This window comes from Lithobates pipiens, unplaced genomic scaffold, assembly GCF_037356315.1.
Source record: "Lithobates pipiens isolate NorthernLeopardFrog02 unplaced genomic scaffold, aLitPip1_a1.2 Scaffold_1, whole genome shotgun sequence".
Lineage (NCBI taxonomy): Eukaryota > Metazoa > Chordata > Amphibia > Anura > Ranidae > Lithobates > Lithobates pipiens.
Window position 1 is genome coordinate 151,540,922 of NW_027507685.1, and position 14,636 is coordinate 151,555,557.

Genomic DNA, 14,636 nt, shown 5'->3' on the forward strand with positions numbered 1-14,636 from the left:
AATGAGAGTGGGTCTTGAAAATGTCATTAGCAGCTTGAGGCCTTTTTGCCTGTACTGGTTTAAAAGTCTGTAGTATAAAAGGAGACCCATCACAGTGGAAATATGAAAGCTGACATTTCTGGCTTTTATTTGGTTGCTGGGGAAGGTCCTAGAATCTCATTGACAGCCCTGGATCAGGTACCAGTCCAGAGGTGGCAGCTCCATATCTCTACCAGACGAGTTCCTTTTCATAAATTATTTGGTTTGCGTAGGTCCTCATTGATTTTGTTTTATCCATGTAACGTGACGGTATAGTAATTTTGTAGGAGTGATACAGATGTGGAGGTCATTTGGCTTCCTGTTTTGTTGGAGTCTGATCTTCCTTTGAGCGTTTGAATTCATGTCCACACTTTCATTGTTAACATTCATCGGTCATAGTCTTATCTAGGAGAGGTCAGAGCATTCCATGTAAAGTCCCACAGACCTCCTATAGTGTATACCAAATTTACTTTAAAATAAAACTTGACCGTGTCTATTACATTTCAAAGGCACTAACAGTGCTGAATTCCACAACCTTGTGGTGCCAATAGCTACTTATGTGATTCTTCAGATTGATCTACCCTTTTAGCACTACTTGGATCCTAGGCATAGGAGCTGTGCATGGAGCATTGTCTTGTGTACAAGCCAAGATAGAGAATGCCTGCTGCTGGTTCTACACTTCTCCCTCACTCAGCTGTCTGTGGGCGGTAGAGAATTTGGCATTTGACAGTTTAGTGAGAGGGGTGGGGCTGTGTGCCAAAATGAGGTGGAGCTTGATACTGTCAGTCAGTCAAGGCTGCATGTAAAGCCTAGTTCTGGGATCCAAATGGGCTTCACAATGATATAGGGATCAATTTAAAGACTAACACAGGTACTTGTGTTACTTTTTGTGCTGCTGTACAGTAGAAATATTATAAACCCAGGTTAGGTTCACTTTATTGGCGTTCTCTTTCCTGCCGTGTTAGTTTTAAAGGTGTGCCTTTTACAGGAGAATCTATAAAAAGGTTAATTTTTATTGGGTTTGGCATTGTATGTTCTCCATGGGGCTACATCTGGTTCTTGTTTGCCTGCTTTCTTTATTATCTTTAAAGGGGCACAAAGAAAACCTATAACATGACCATACGCAATAAACTAAAGCTACCCAATTGTGTTACAATATGATTATATAATCTACTAAGTTCAGGTTGAATAGTACAAAAGCAGAAATAGTAACAAAATGCATGAATATACTCATATATAATAGAAACCACCTCCAGTCACTATCTCATGTAAACTTAATCATAGTAATGCATATATTGTATCCTATGTCCATGCATGTTTGGATATCTGCACAATTGTAAATGTAGCACCCACCTAGGTTAGAGTAGGCTGCTAGGTACATTTAGTTTAGCTACTCTGTAAACCGTGGAAAATAGGGGGTTATGGCTTATGGCTACTCATTCTGCCACAGGCTACTGTTCTGTTACTCCCCCGTATTCTGGAAGCCTAGTTGAAGGGAGAGCAGGATAGGCAGCCTGAATATTTATGGAACTCCAACCAGTCCCTTTAGAGGTGTGCCCAGAAGGTGAAGGTAGAGCTCATATGTAGTCTGAGGCCTGTCAGAAGAGGAGCAGAGTTTCTGGGTCTAGTCCTGCAGGGCAGGGTCTGCTCCCCTGGGGCAGAGAAAGCTAGGGGAGCCTGAGTGAAGACATTGAGGTCTCAACTAGGCTTAGCTGGGGGGGCTACTGAAGAACCTTCCTCCAAAGACTGAGCTGAGCCAGGAGGAAGTTGGTGGGAAGATGTCCAATCATCCTGTGAATAAATGACCCCCTATACTGAGGTGGGGTGCTGTAATCTTTTAATACAGTTCAGGTCACCTATAGTGTAAGGAGTCCTGCGGGATATTTCTTTTGCAAGAGAAATACAGCTAGAGGTTGTGCAGTACAACCTGAATTTCGTACATAGGCATGAGGACTACTTGGTTTCTGGCTGCTATCAGTTCATCGTTCCCCCAATAACAATGCAAAAATAAATCCGTAGACTGATTCTTTGAGCCAGAGGGAGAATTTGCAAAATGGCTGTTTGTACTTTGAGGAGGAAAGTAGAACCGAACGATCAGTGGATCCTGTGGGGCTAGCACTACATATACTTAGTAGATCTGAACATGAATTGGCATCATTACACCAGATAGTACAATCTGTTTAAGTGCCCATCTGAATGATTCTTTTCTGAATGATTAAATTTCTGGAACAGTTCTGGATACATTTGAGAAGAGTAGTGGTTTGTGAAGTTTTTTTTCTTCTACACGACTGTATTGGGGTGTTTCACTTGAATATCTGTCTGGCCAGCGGCGATTGGTGCTCCATAATTCGGGGGGCAGCAAACCAACCTCAAACCCCCCCTTCACAGGGGGACATGAATGTGGGGGCTACCCCCTGCCGCGGGAGTCAGGCAGCCTCCTTACCGTAGGAGGCAAATGTCCTGCCCGGGATGATTCCGTTCTCCCCTCCTCCTCCCTCCCCATCCGAGCTGGGGAGTGCTGGATGGCTGAGCTGGATGGTGAGCCATCCCTGGAGTCTGACTGTGGCGGCTGGTGGGTCAGTCAGTCTCCCCCTGCTTCTCCCCTGGCCGTGTGTCTCCTCCCTCCTCCCCCTTTGCCAAAAATGTTGCTTCTCCTTTCAGGCAATCGGGAAACGTGTCTCACAACCCGCTTCCTGATTGTCTGGGAGGAGAAATGGTGTGAGAATAGCAAATATTCATTCGCTATTTTCACACAACTGGGTGGGCTGGGAGCACGGGGCTCTGCTCCCCGAGCCCACCCTTTTTTATTGAAGCCTATTAACCACTTCCGGACAGCTGCACGCCAATATGCGTCCTAACTTTGAAGAGGAACATCGTTGTTATGGCAGCAGCTAGCTGCCATAACCCTGGTATCTTCTTTTTCGGCCGGCGTTACGGTTTCCGATAATAGTGGTCTCTGTGGTGGATTCACTGCGAGATCACTTTTATTGGGGGTGGGAGAGGGTGCCCCCTCCCCGCCCCACTTCACTCTGCTGCTTGCCAAAGCCATTTGCAGTGGTGGAGGCAATCAGATCCTCTGACATCAGTGAGGGGAAGATGGCCCCCGCCCTTCTCCATACCATTGCAGGGCGGAAGCGACGTCAAAAGGTCACTTCCGCCCATAGCTCTTAAAAGGCCCTTTTTTTTTTTATTTTTTTTTTTAAATGACAAAAAAAAATGTAATTGCATTTTAGTGTAAATATGAGATCTGAGGTCTTTTTGACCCCAGATCTCATATTTAATCACTTGACAACTGAGCACTTAAACCCCCGCTTCCTGCCCAGACCAATTTTCAGCTTTTGGTGCTGAATATGAATGACAATTACTCAGTCATGCAACACTGTACCCAAATGAATTTTTTATCTTTTTTTTCCCCACGGATAGAGCTTTCTTTTGGTGGTATTTGATCACCTCTGGGTTTTTTATTTTTTGCGCTATAAATGAAAAAAGACTGAAAATTTTGAAAAAAAAATATATAATTTTTCCTTGTTTCTGTGATAAAATTTTGCAAATTATAAATTTTTCTTCATAAATTTTGGCCACAATTTATACTGCTACATATCTTTGGTAAAAAATAACACAAATTGGTGGATATTATTTGGTCTTTGTGAAAGTTAGAGAGTCCACAAGCTGTGATACAAATCATACAAAATTGATCACATCTTATATAATGGTGGCCTATCTCATTTCTTGCGACCCGAACAAGCCAGGAAAGTACAAATACCCCCCAAATTACCCCTTTTTTGAAAGTAGACATTCCAAGTTGTAATTTTTTCCCACAATTCTTGTCAAAATGAAGATTTTTTATTTTATTTTAATTTTTTTCCACAAAATTGTCATTGTAATAGGTTATTGATCTCACGTGGCATGTTTATACCACAAATAATGCCCCAAAATAAATTCTGCTACTCCTCCTGAGTATTACCACATGTGTGGGACTTTTCCACAGCTTGGCCACACAGAGAGGCCCAACATGCAGGGAGCACCGTCACGTGTTCTAGGAGCATAACTGACACATCTAACTTGTTGACTACCTATTACACTTTTGAAGGCCCTGGAGCACCAGGACAATGACACATGACACCGATGTGGCACTGATGACAGATGCCACTAATACGTGGCACTGACACGTGACACTGATACGTGGCACTGATGACAGATAGCACTGATACCTGGCATTGATGACACGTGACACTGATAACAGATGGCACGTGACACTGACAGATGGCACTGATGCAAACGTATGTAAACGGCCGCTGTGATTGGCCGTTAAAAAAGAAGTAAAAAAGTTTAAAAAAAGTATAATGTTTGGGGTCATTTTCTACAAAAAAAAAAAAAAACTGTTTTAACTTGTAAACAACAAATCTCAAAAAAAGCCTCGGTCCTAATCGCGTGCTTAACCCCCCCCCCCCCCCCCCCCCCTCCGTGCGCCCCTAATGGCCACTGTGTCTGACACAATAACAAGACATGAAGGGAACAACTGTAATTGTGACAACAAATGGACAAAGGTTGTAAACCTTTATGTTACTTAAGTATGTTTTGTTGAAGTCTGTGCCCCTGCTGGAGGGATTTCCCATCCCCAGTGGGGTCAAAGACCACTAATAAAACCCTGATAGAGGTTCTCTCCCTTCTTACACTGTCCACAAACTAAAAAACAGTTTTTTGCTGAAGAGTGCCCTATCTTTGCAGGCACCATATTGAATCAATCCAACTTACTATATTGCTGTCAAAGATCCCCGAACATCCAGGTATTGGTGGACATGTCTGTTCTGCAAATTCTTGCCTTTCAAAAGTCTGTGTTGGCTTGGGAACAGTGGAGCCTTTGGCAGCAATTTAAGAAGCCAGGGTCACGGTGTTACAATACAAATATGCAGTGCCAGTGTATGGTTCCTGCTAGCTAACTGCAGCCTTAGTTTATTGCGTATGGCGTATATATAAGTGTTAACTTCAGAACAGCATCTTGTCTTATAAAGAAACTAGAAGTGATGTTTTTTGCAAATTTACCCCTAGACCACCTCTCATTGTCTTGAGGGAGGAACATTACTCATGTTTTGCCTTAGCTACTCATTAAATTTTGATATTATATGCAGTATGAGGCATTGGCACAGGCTCATGCAAAATGTAGTGATATTTGGAAAAGTGCAGTAAAATATGGAGTCAGATTTAAGCTTCATGTAGACGAATCCATAAAAAGAATTTCACTGCACAGTGCACCTCATCCCATGACACTGATTTATTGCAGAACATCCTTATTATTCATATTGACCATGTAAGATCTACATTGCACAGAACAAAGAATAGGCTTAGTAAGCTAGTGATATAAAACAAACATGGGCAATTCAAACAATGAATAAAGAGGTCACCTTCAGTAAATTCCACACTTCACAACAATCAGTAGATCCAGAAATATAGACAACTGAAGTCATATGCAGACTGTGCCATGCCCTTTTATATCTTGGATAATCTCTGTGGGTGCTTTAATGTAACAGATGGAATTGTATAACAAAAGAATCTCTGGAGACAGAAAAGGGTGGGGCCATGATTGACATTTACAGGAAAAGTCTGCATTTTTATATAACAATGTGCCTATTTTTTCTGGATCTGCTGATTGTTCGGACATGCAGGTTGCACTAATGATAACCTCCTCTTTTTTTGAATTTTTATTGTATGCTCCATTTGACATGCCCAAGTTTGTGATGGCCTCACCTAAGTTAGCCTGAAGGGTCTAATAGTTTTTATTTATATAGCTAAGTTTGCAGTAATCCACACTGATCCATTAACATTTCCCTTTCCTTCCCATTCCTTCTCTGTGATCATCATTCGCTGTTGTGTTTTGTTGAGTGCCTATGATGTTATCTCAGACTCATCTCTCCTGTTACTCTGTGACTGCAGCTTTGGAGTGACGAGGTGGACAAGGTAAGCACGCCAAAGACCACATTGTAGGACTATTGTTGTGCCCTTTGCTTCCCAGAAATGTTCTTTACTACTTGAACTAGGTCTTGCCATCTCAGGCCTCAGAAAATGCCAGCACTATATATTCTGTGGTGTTCCATTTAGAGCACAGCTGCTGCATTCACTTTAAATTGAGATACAATAGTCCCAAAATGGGCAGAATATCCAACAATCATGCAAGTGTTCTGCAGAGCAATTGCGCGAAAAAAAAAAATGGCTGAGTATATTTATGCCCTGTACAGGTACTCCCAGCATTGGCCATTGAATGATTGTTTAGAAAGTTCAATTTTGATTCTTCCCCTTAAATCAAATCAAACAAAAATGGGTTTATGGGTACATTGACACTATGGCTTTGGTGGTATCTTAAAAGTCCCACAGAAAGGGAAATCTTTTATCAGGAATAAAACGAATTAAAAGATCTTTTTTTGCCTTTCTTGGAATTGACCGCTGAGATGAACCACAACTTTTCTTCACAAATCTGTGGCAGTGCAGGCATGGTGAAGACATAATTCTTCATAACAGTTTTTTGCCAATAGTTATTATGATGAGGATGTTGGTTCTTATATTGCCCAATCAATGCAAACAATGCTAAGATCTATTGGGCCAGGTTACAAATATACTTACAAATATACTTATTTACCAGATATGATTTTGCTTGATAATACAAATTGTGTGAAATGGTGATGATGGATCCTGGGGGGGGTGTATGGGGAAGTGAGGAATTTGGTAATTTCATTGAGTCTATCAAGATCACCACATCTCCCACTTAATATAAATATAATATAATATATTAAATATTAAAATAATATGAATTTAAAGCTGGATTAACAGTTTTGTAAGGAGTAATTCACATTAACACTTATCTATAGGAAATTCTGCTCTTGGCTCCCTCCATTACAGCACATATAACCAGAAGCCTTGGCATAGGTCATGTGACCTCTTCTGTAGGGGAGTACCAGAGGTCATATTGGCTCATCCTTTCTGCCGAGAAAACGAGACAAAATGCCTAAGCTTTTAGTGCTGCAAGCAGTACTAGAGGAACAAGGAGCAGCATTTCCCCCAGTAGAGGTATTTAAGCCCTTGTATTGCTCATTATTTTTTACCAGACTCTTAGCAGTATTAAACTCAAAACCCAAAATGTAATATATTGCAGCTTACCAATCATTAGATGTTATGGCTGCATTTGTTTTCTTTTTAAGGCTTTTTCCCTATGTTTTTACCTGGTGATGTGCCCCCACACTGGATGAAGGAGCAGACGAGTCACAGCAGACTGCAGCATTGTCAGTATGGGGGGGGGGGGGGGGTGTGTTATGTTAAATGTGCTAGCAGATTTAAATACTTAAAAATTTAAGACACATTTTACATAAATAAAAGCTGATCATTGTAAGCTCCCCTTTCAGTGGTAAATGGTTTATCTTATCCTTGTAAACAGATACACTTGGAAGAAGGCTTGCTCATTTGAAAATCAACAGACAGAATTTGTAAGCTGCAATATATTATATGTTTGCTTTTGGGTATAAAACTGCTTTAACATTTGAGCGTAGCTCGGCTTTAAAGCAGGAACAAGCCGTTCATGTCAGATTTCTTTTATTTTTTATTGATTATCTGGAGGTGTTCTGCAGTGCTGGTGTTTTCTGAGGCTGTGGGTTGGGATACCACTATGTCATGTACCCTAAATTTGTGAAGGGCACCTCTTATTTCTAGACTTGGCCTCATGCCAGAAGAGGACTGACCAATGCGTCCATTTTGTTTGTTGGCTGTTTATCCTCCTCTGTTTTGTTTATAACATCCCTCCCTAGCATGACCTTCTCCTCCTCCTCCTGAAAGAAGCTCTTCTGGATGGGTAGGGACAGGTGATTGTTATTTTCCAAGCATCAAATGTGACATCTTCCAGACATACATTTTTGCCATCTTAATTAATTTTAAAAAAAGATATCAAAAAATGATATCACCGAGTTTTAAATACGTTCTGCTCTCCTGATTGGTTCTCTACTTTTTACAACCAGGTGAATATGATACATAACTGACAACTATTGCTGATTTTTCAGAGACAGGAGCAGGTTTTGGAAATCTGTCCTCCACATTTTATCTTTCATAATCTAAAAACTGCATTCTGAAGTGTCACATTTGGTTATTGACTCAAAATATTTGTAACTATTTTAAATGTAGGTGATATCTTAAAGGACATTAAATGCTTTCATAATAAGGTTGATTAGTGAAAATGGCGCAATGTGATTTATGATCTGAAACTGTATGTACCAAACAGCTAAAATAGACAGGACAAATGTAAGCTGTTGGTGCCTGTGGTAATGACTGAAGTTGTAAAATAAAAGGGGCAGTTAGCAAACAAGTGAATAGGAATGAATGTGTGAAAATGGGAATATATTGTTCCATTTCAATCTCCAAGACTCTGCAACTGCTAAAATACATGTCACCTCTCCTCATCGCATGCCAATGGCATTATGCAGGGGCTGTTAGTAAATGGCTTTTTTACAATGACATATACAAACTGATTATTGGTGGAGACATTTTTAATGTGTAGTTTTCTTCCTAGCTTCAAACTCGCCTTGATTGCTGGTGCTCAACTGGCCCCTAGACAAGTTTCTAGAGAGTGCTTGTTTCTAGGCTTGTGTTTAAAACCAAACACCAGGCAAATGGCTAAATATCCAGATGAAATTCATATGAGAACCGTTTTACCTTTTGAAAAGATGTTTATTTCTGTTCATTCATCCAGTTCTGAGATTCACACAGAACTACCACTCAGTCCAGCCATATGAGACCTTCCCTGAAATTCAGTAGAAGGAACACTGGGCCTTTTTAGGTGCTACTAATTGATATACAATAACACTGGGAACTTGATCTTCCCTTTACCATAGGAGGGTTTTAGGAGGTTTCTAATGGGAATGTGTATGTGACTGACAGAGGCTCATGTCAAATTGTTGTAAACGGCCACTCTAAGGAAGATATGGCATTTTGGATATAGATTTAAATATACACCGGTCAGCCATAACATTATGACCACCCACCATAATCCTTTGAGGCATGAACTCATCTAGACCTCTGAAGGTATGCTGTGATACCAAGCTCTCTGTAGCAGATCCTTTAAGTCCTGTTGTAAGGTGGAGCATTGACACATGGGGCTTGTTGTACCAGCACATCTCACAGATGCTCTTTTTTTTTTTTTTAAGATCTGGAGAATTTGGAGGCCATTACTCCTTTATTGTTACGCAAAAATGTGTAGCTGCGCTATCTAAATGATCCCACCCAGCTGTGTTTAGATGACTAATGTTACTGCAACATACAAACCATCACCGTAATCAATAAAGTGAATACTTTTCCAAATAATTCATCAACATATGGAAAAAAATATAAATAAATACTGAATAAATAAATATTATACAAAATTCATAAATGCTCTTAAAAAAATATCATTAAACGATAAGGGTGAAAAAGAAAATATTGATAAATATTACACAAATTAATAAATAATACTAATGTATGGCAGTGAGCAGACAAGGTGAAAATTAAATTAAACACTTGTACCAACAAAGAGTGACAAAGTACCCAAAAGCCCAAAGTGAAATAGTCCACTTAAAAGTCCTTTCAACAAGAAGGGTGACTCCTTAAATTGATGTCAATACAACGTGCAATCCTCCTTCATCAACACACTGTGCTGATCACCAGTAAAAATGCACGCTTACCAGAAGGAAGCATGTAAATGCTCACAAAATATGTCACTTAGTCTTCCGGATGGATCACAGATTCACCACCAACTTTGTCTGGAACTTCTCCCGGAAAAACTCTCAAGTACGCAGACAACTCATAAAATATGAATAAAAAAACATCCCATAGTGTAAAACTGGCAAGCAACTTTATTCGTAGTAAAAGCACAAAATACTCACAAACGGAAGTCAAATAACAGCGTATCTGCCGGCCGGCAAGTGAGCACCCATTCGCCCAGAGATCACGTGACTGCATCAGCACGTCTAAGCCACCCGATGCACGTTTTGTCATAGGTGACGTCGTCCTTTATTGTGTTCTCCTGAGACCATTCTTGAATTCATCAGACCACCATAACCCACCTCATAAACCGATCATTCCACGAAGGGATTGTTCCCAGCATCCTCAAACAAGGCATTGTCAAACCTCTACTCAAGAAACCAAACCTGGACCCTCAGGATCCAAACAACCGTAGGCCGATTACAAGCCCCAACACCATTTCTAAGATCATGGAGAAAGCTGTAGTACATCAGCTACAACTTCACCTGGATACTCACAAACTCCTGGACCCGCTGCAATCAGGCTTCCGCCCGGGTCATGGAACAGAAACAGCTCTCCTCAAGATTTGGGATGATGCCCTCGAAGCAGCAGATGACGGAGAGCCGTGTCTCCTCGTACTGCTAGACCTAAGTGCAGCGTTTGATACAGTAGATCACAATACTCTACTCGTCCGCCTCACAGAAGTAGCCGGAGTCCAAGACATAGATCTCCATTGGTTCGCGTCCTTCCTAGGAAATCGGTCACAGACAGTGAAACTAGGAAAATTCCTCTCCGAAACTCGGGCAGTCACCTGCGGAGTCCCTCAAGGCTCTCCATTGTCACCCGTTCTCTTCAACATTTACATTCGCCCACTCCTTCAAATCATCAGATGCTCAGATCTCTGCTTCCACTCTTACGCTGACGACACACAACTTTATTTCCGGATCAATGGAAAAAAAGATCACCAACAACAACTTGAAAACTGCCTCAAATCAATAGAGGACTGGATGACCACCAACTCCCTCCAGCTGAACCAATCAAAGACAGAGCTTCTTATCTTACACCCAAATCATAAGCCCGCAACCAAAACCTCCTGGTCTCCACCAACCGTCTTTGGGCAGACTATCTCCCCAAAGACCAAAGCGAAGAGTCTCGGGGTTATTTTAGACGCACAAATGTCAATGGATGCGCAAATAGGATCTGTAGTCAGTCGATCTCACCATCTACTGCGCATGCTTCGCAGACTCATCCCTTTTATCCCAAAGAATGACAAAGCAGTGGTAGTTGGAACAATCATTAATTCAGGACTGGACTACGCAAACTCGCTTTACATAGGATTACCACAATATCAACTTGCGCGATTACAACTGATCCAAAACACGGCGGCAAGGCTGATAACAGGAAAAAAACCCTGGGAATCCATTTCTCCTTCACTGAGGAGCTTACATTGGCTAACCGTAAAAAATCGGATCACGTTCAAGACCCTTTGCCTCACCCACAAATGCGTGCATAGAGAAGCTCCGCAATACCTAATGGAGAAAATAAATCATTACACACCAAACCGCAGTCTTCGATCAGCCAACAAAAACCTCCTCCTCGTGCCCAAAGCCCGGTATAAATCCAAGGGTGATCGGAGATTCGCTGTCCAAGGGCCTCTGCTATGGAATGCTCTACCAATCAACATCCGCCTGGAAGAAAATCACCTGGCTTTTAGGAAAAAACTCAAGACCTTCCTCTTTTAGCAGATGATCAAAGCTCGCCACAGCGCCTAGAGGCGATTCAGTTCGCATTGTGCGCTATATAAGTATTTCATTCATTCATTCATTGCTCCTTGGTCCATTTCTGATGCTCACGTACCCATTGTAGGTGCGCTTGTCTGTGGACGCGGGTCAGTATTGGCACTCTTATCTGTCTGATGGTACACAGCCCCATACACCTACAAGCTGTGTGTTCAGAGACCTTCCTATAAGAACCAGCATTATGTTTTTCAGCAATTTGAGCTACAGTAGCTCTTCTGTTGAATCAGACTACACAAGCCAACTTTTGCTCCCCATATCAATGAGCCTTGGCCACGCTTGACCTTGTTGCTGGTTTTATGTCCTTAGACCACTTTTGGTAGGTCCATCCCACAAGAGCTACAGGTTTGGGAGTTGCTGTGACCCAGTCATCAGTCGTTCAAATCACTATGCTTGCCCCATTTTTCTACTTTCAAGAGATCAAGTCCAGGGGCAGCATGTTCACTTACCAGTTGTAATTTTATGGCTGATGGTGATATAAAGTTTCTGTATATACAGTATTGTGCAAAAGTTTTAGGCAGGTTTAAAAAAACATTGTAAATTAGGAATGCTTTTAGAAATAGAAGTGTTAATTGTTTGTTTTCATCAATTAACAAAATGTAAAGTAAATGAACTGAAGAGAAATTCAAATCAATATTTGGTGTTCACCAAACACCCCTTCCCTTTAAAACATTTTATCGATTTTTCTAGGTACCCTTGCACACAGTTTTTTAAGGGACTCTGCAGGCAGGTTGTTCCAAAAACTCTTGGAGAATTAACCACAGATCTTCTGTGGATGTAGACTTCCTCAAATCCTTCTGTGTTTCCATGTAACCCCAGAGAGATTTGATGATGATCAGGGATCTGTGGGGGCCAAACCATCACTTCCAGGTCTCCTTGTTGTGCTTTAGGCTGTAGATAGTTTTTAATAACATTGGCTGTATGTTTGGGGTGGTTGTCCTGCTGCAAAAAAAATTTGGGATGAATCGCACACCTCCCTGATGGTATGTCATGATGGATAAGTATTTGCCTGCATTCAGGACACAAATAATCCTGATCAAATCTCCAACTCCATTTGCAGAGTTGCAGAAAAGCAGCACCAAACTTGCAAGGAGCCCCCCACCATGCTTCCCTGTTGCCTGCAGACACTCATTACTGTACCACTCTCCAGCCCTTCACCAACAAACTGCCTCCTGCCAGATATTTCACACTTTTACTGATCAGTCCAGAGCACATGATACCATTTATCTGCACCCCAATAACTATGTTTTTGTGCATAGTTGAGTTACTTATCCTTGTTTCCACATTGGAGGTATGGCCTTTTGGCCGCATTTCTTTCATGTAAACCACTACTGGCCAGACTTCTCCAGACAGTAGATGGGTGTACCTGGGTCCCACTGGTTTACTCCAGTTCTGTGCTGATGGCACTGCTGGACACCTTCCAATGCGTAAATGTGATGTGTCTTTCATTTGCTGTCTTAAGTTTGCTTGGATGACCACTGCGTCTATGGTCCTCAATGCTGAGAAATACAGGTAGATACTTATCATGCCATACCATCGGGGAGGCAAGTGATTGGCTCCACATTTCTTCTGCAGCAGGACAACGACCCCAAACATACAGCCAATGTTATTAAGAATTATCTTCAGAAGAAATGTAAATAGTTTTTTACGTGTGGCCCATTGGGTCTTGTGTTTACTTGTTATGTTAAAAAAACAATAAACAAAACTTAAAAAAATAAATAAAAGAATTCTATTCAGTGTAAAGAAGAACAAGGAGTCCTGGAAGTGATGGTTTGGTCCCCACAGAGCTCTAATCTCAACATCATTGAGTCTGTCTGGGATTACATGAAGAGACCGAAGGATATGAGGCAGCCTACATTCACAGATGATCTTTGGTTAGTCCTGCAAGATGTTTGGAACAACCTACCTATTTGTGCAAGCACTGTGGGGTTGATTTGCTAAAACTGGAGTGCAAAATCTGGTGCAGCTCTGCATTGACACCAATCGGCTTTTAACTTCAGCTTGTTCAATTAAGCTTTGAAAAAATATTCTGGAAGCTGATTGGTTTTCGAAGCAGAGCTGCACCAGACTTTGCACTCTCCAGTTTCAGTAAACCAACCCCAATATGTACCTAGAATAATTTGTGTGTGTGTTAGTTAACATTGGCTGTTTGTAGTTCTTTAAGGGATTGGATAATACGGACTATTCCTCTGAAGTTGCTAACATAATAACATGAAATATTGTGCATCATCCCTCTGAGTGTTCCTTTATAACAAATGTGTGGTTTTTCTTTCTGCAAATTGAGCTTTAACTCGACTCCTTTTAATAAGCTTAGAAACTGGGTCACATAGCAGCCATTGGAAGATCGTTATACTAACATTTAGCTGACCCCTTGTATCCCCTTCTTTGTGGGATTTTTTATCCCTTGCTGCATTTTCTCTTTTCCTCCTCTTAGCAAGAATTGGGTTGTGATTGCTCTATTATAGTGAACATCCTCTCCTATATAGATTTTGCCACAGTCTTTTTATGATCAGATCCCTTGGTATGAAAAACACGCTGACCAGCACTTACCTAAAAGGAAAGATTAGTTCCATTTTATATAATGGGCTATGCTGAGCGGTGGGTTATTTCTTCAGTGGACAGTTTTTATATAATCATTAAGCAGTGTTTTTGTAATTCTATTTTTGTCTATGGTTAATTTGCAGCTCCTTATTCCTGAATGTTTAACCTATATAGAAAAAGGTCATTTTTAATGAAGGATGCTGTTGTACATGATGTATATCAATTAGTGCCACATGAAAAGTCCCAATGTCTTATCTTTTTTCTGTCTATACTGATCTATAGCCTTGTGATGCAATATAATTTGCCAGCCAAAGGTATAATTAAAAACACTGCAGTTCAGTTAACATTAAGAGGTCTCCTCATCACCCCATGCTTTGACTGGACTGTGAAGGAAATCGGCAGAATGATTAGGTCATCTCTTTGCTCTTATCTTCGATCAGCATGCTTTTTGCACTGCAGCACAACTGATTGGCTCCTTGTGCTGTTTCTTCCACCCCTATTCTGAGCAGTGATGCACAATGCACTGCAAAA

At 41.1% G+C, this 14,636-nt stretch overlaps 1 protein-coding gene across 8 annotated transcripts in view; it reads left to right on the top strand.

Annotated features, from left to right (window-relative positions):
* The window catches only part of SH3GLB2 (SH3 domain containing GRB2 like, endophilin B2), a 183,727-nt gene that overhangs the window by 148,630 nt on the left and 20,461 nt on the right, over positions 1 to 14,636 (top strand). For 6 of the 8 annotated variants that reach the window (XM_077478525.1, XM_077478532.1, XM_077478538.1 and 3 more), the window contains one exon: positions 5,950 to 5,973. The exons of the other annotated variants lie outside the window; for them this stretch is intronic. In XM_077478525.1, the coding sequence (XP_077334651.1) occupies positions 5,950 to 5,973 (24 nt within the window). The remainder of the gene's footprint in view (positions 1 to 5,949; positions 5,974 to 14,636) is intronic. 8 annotated transcript variants of the gene reach the window in all.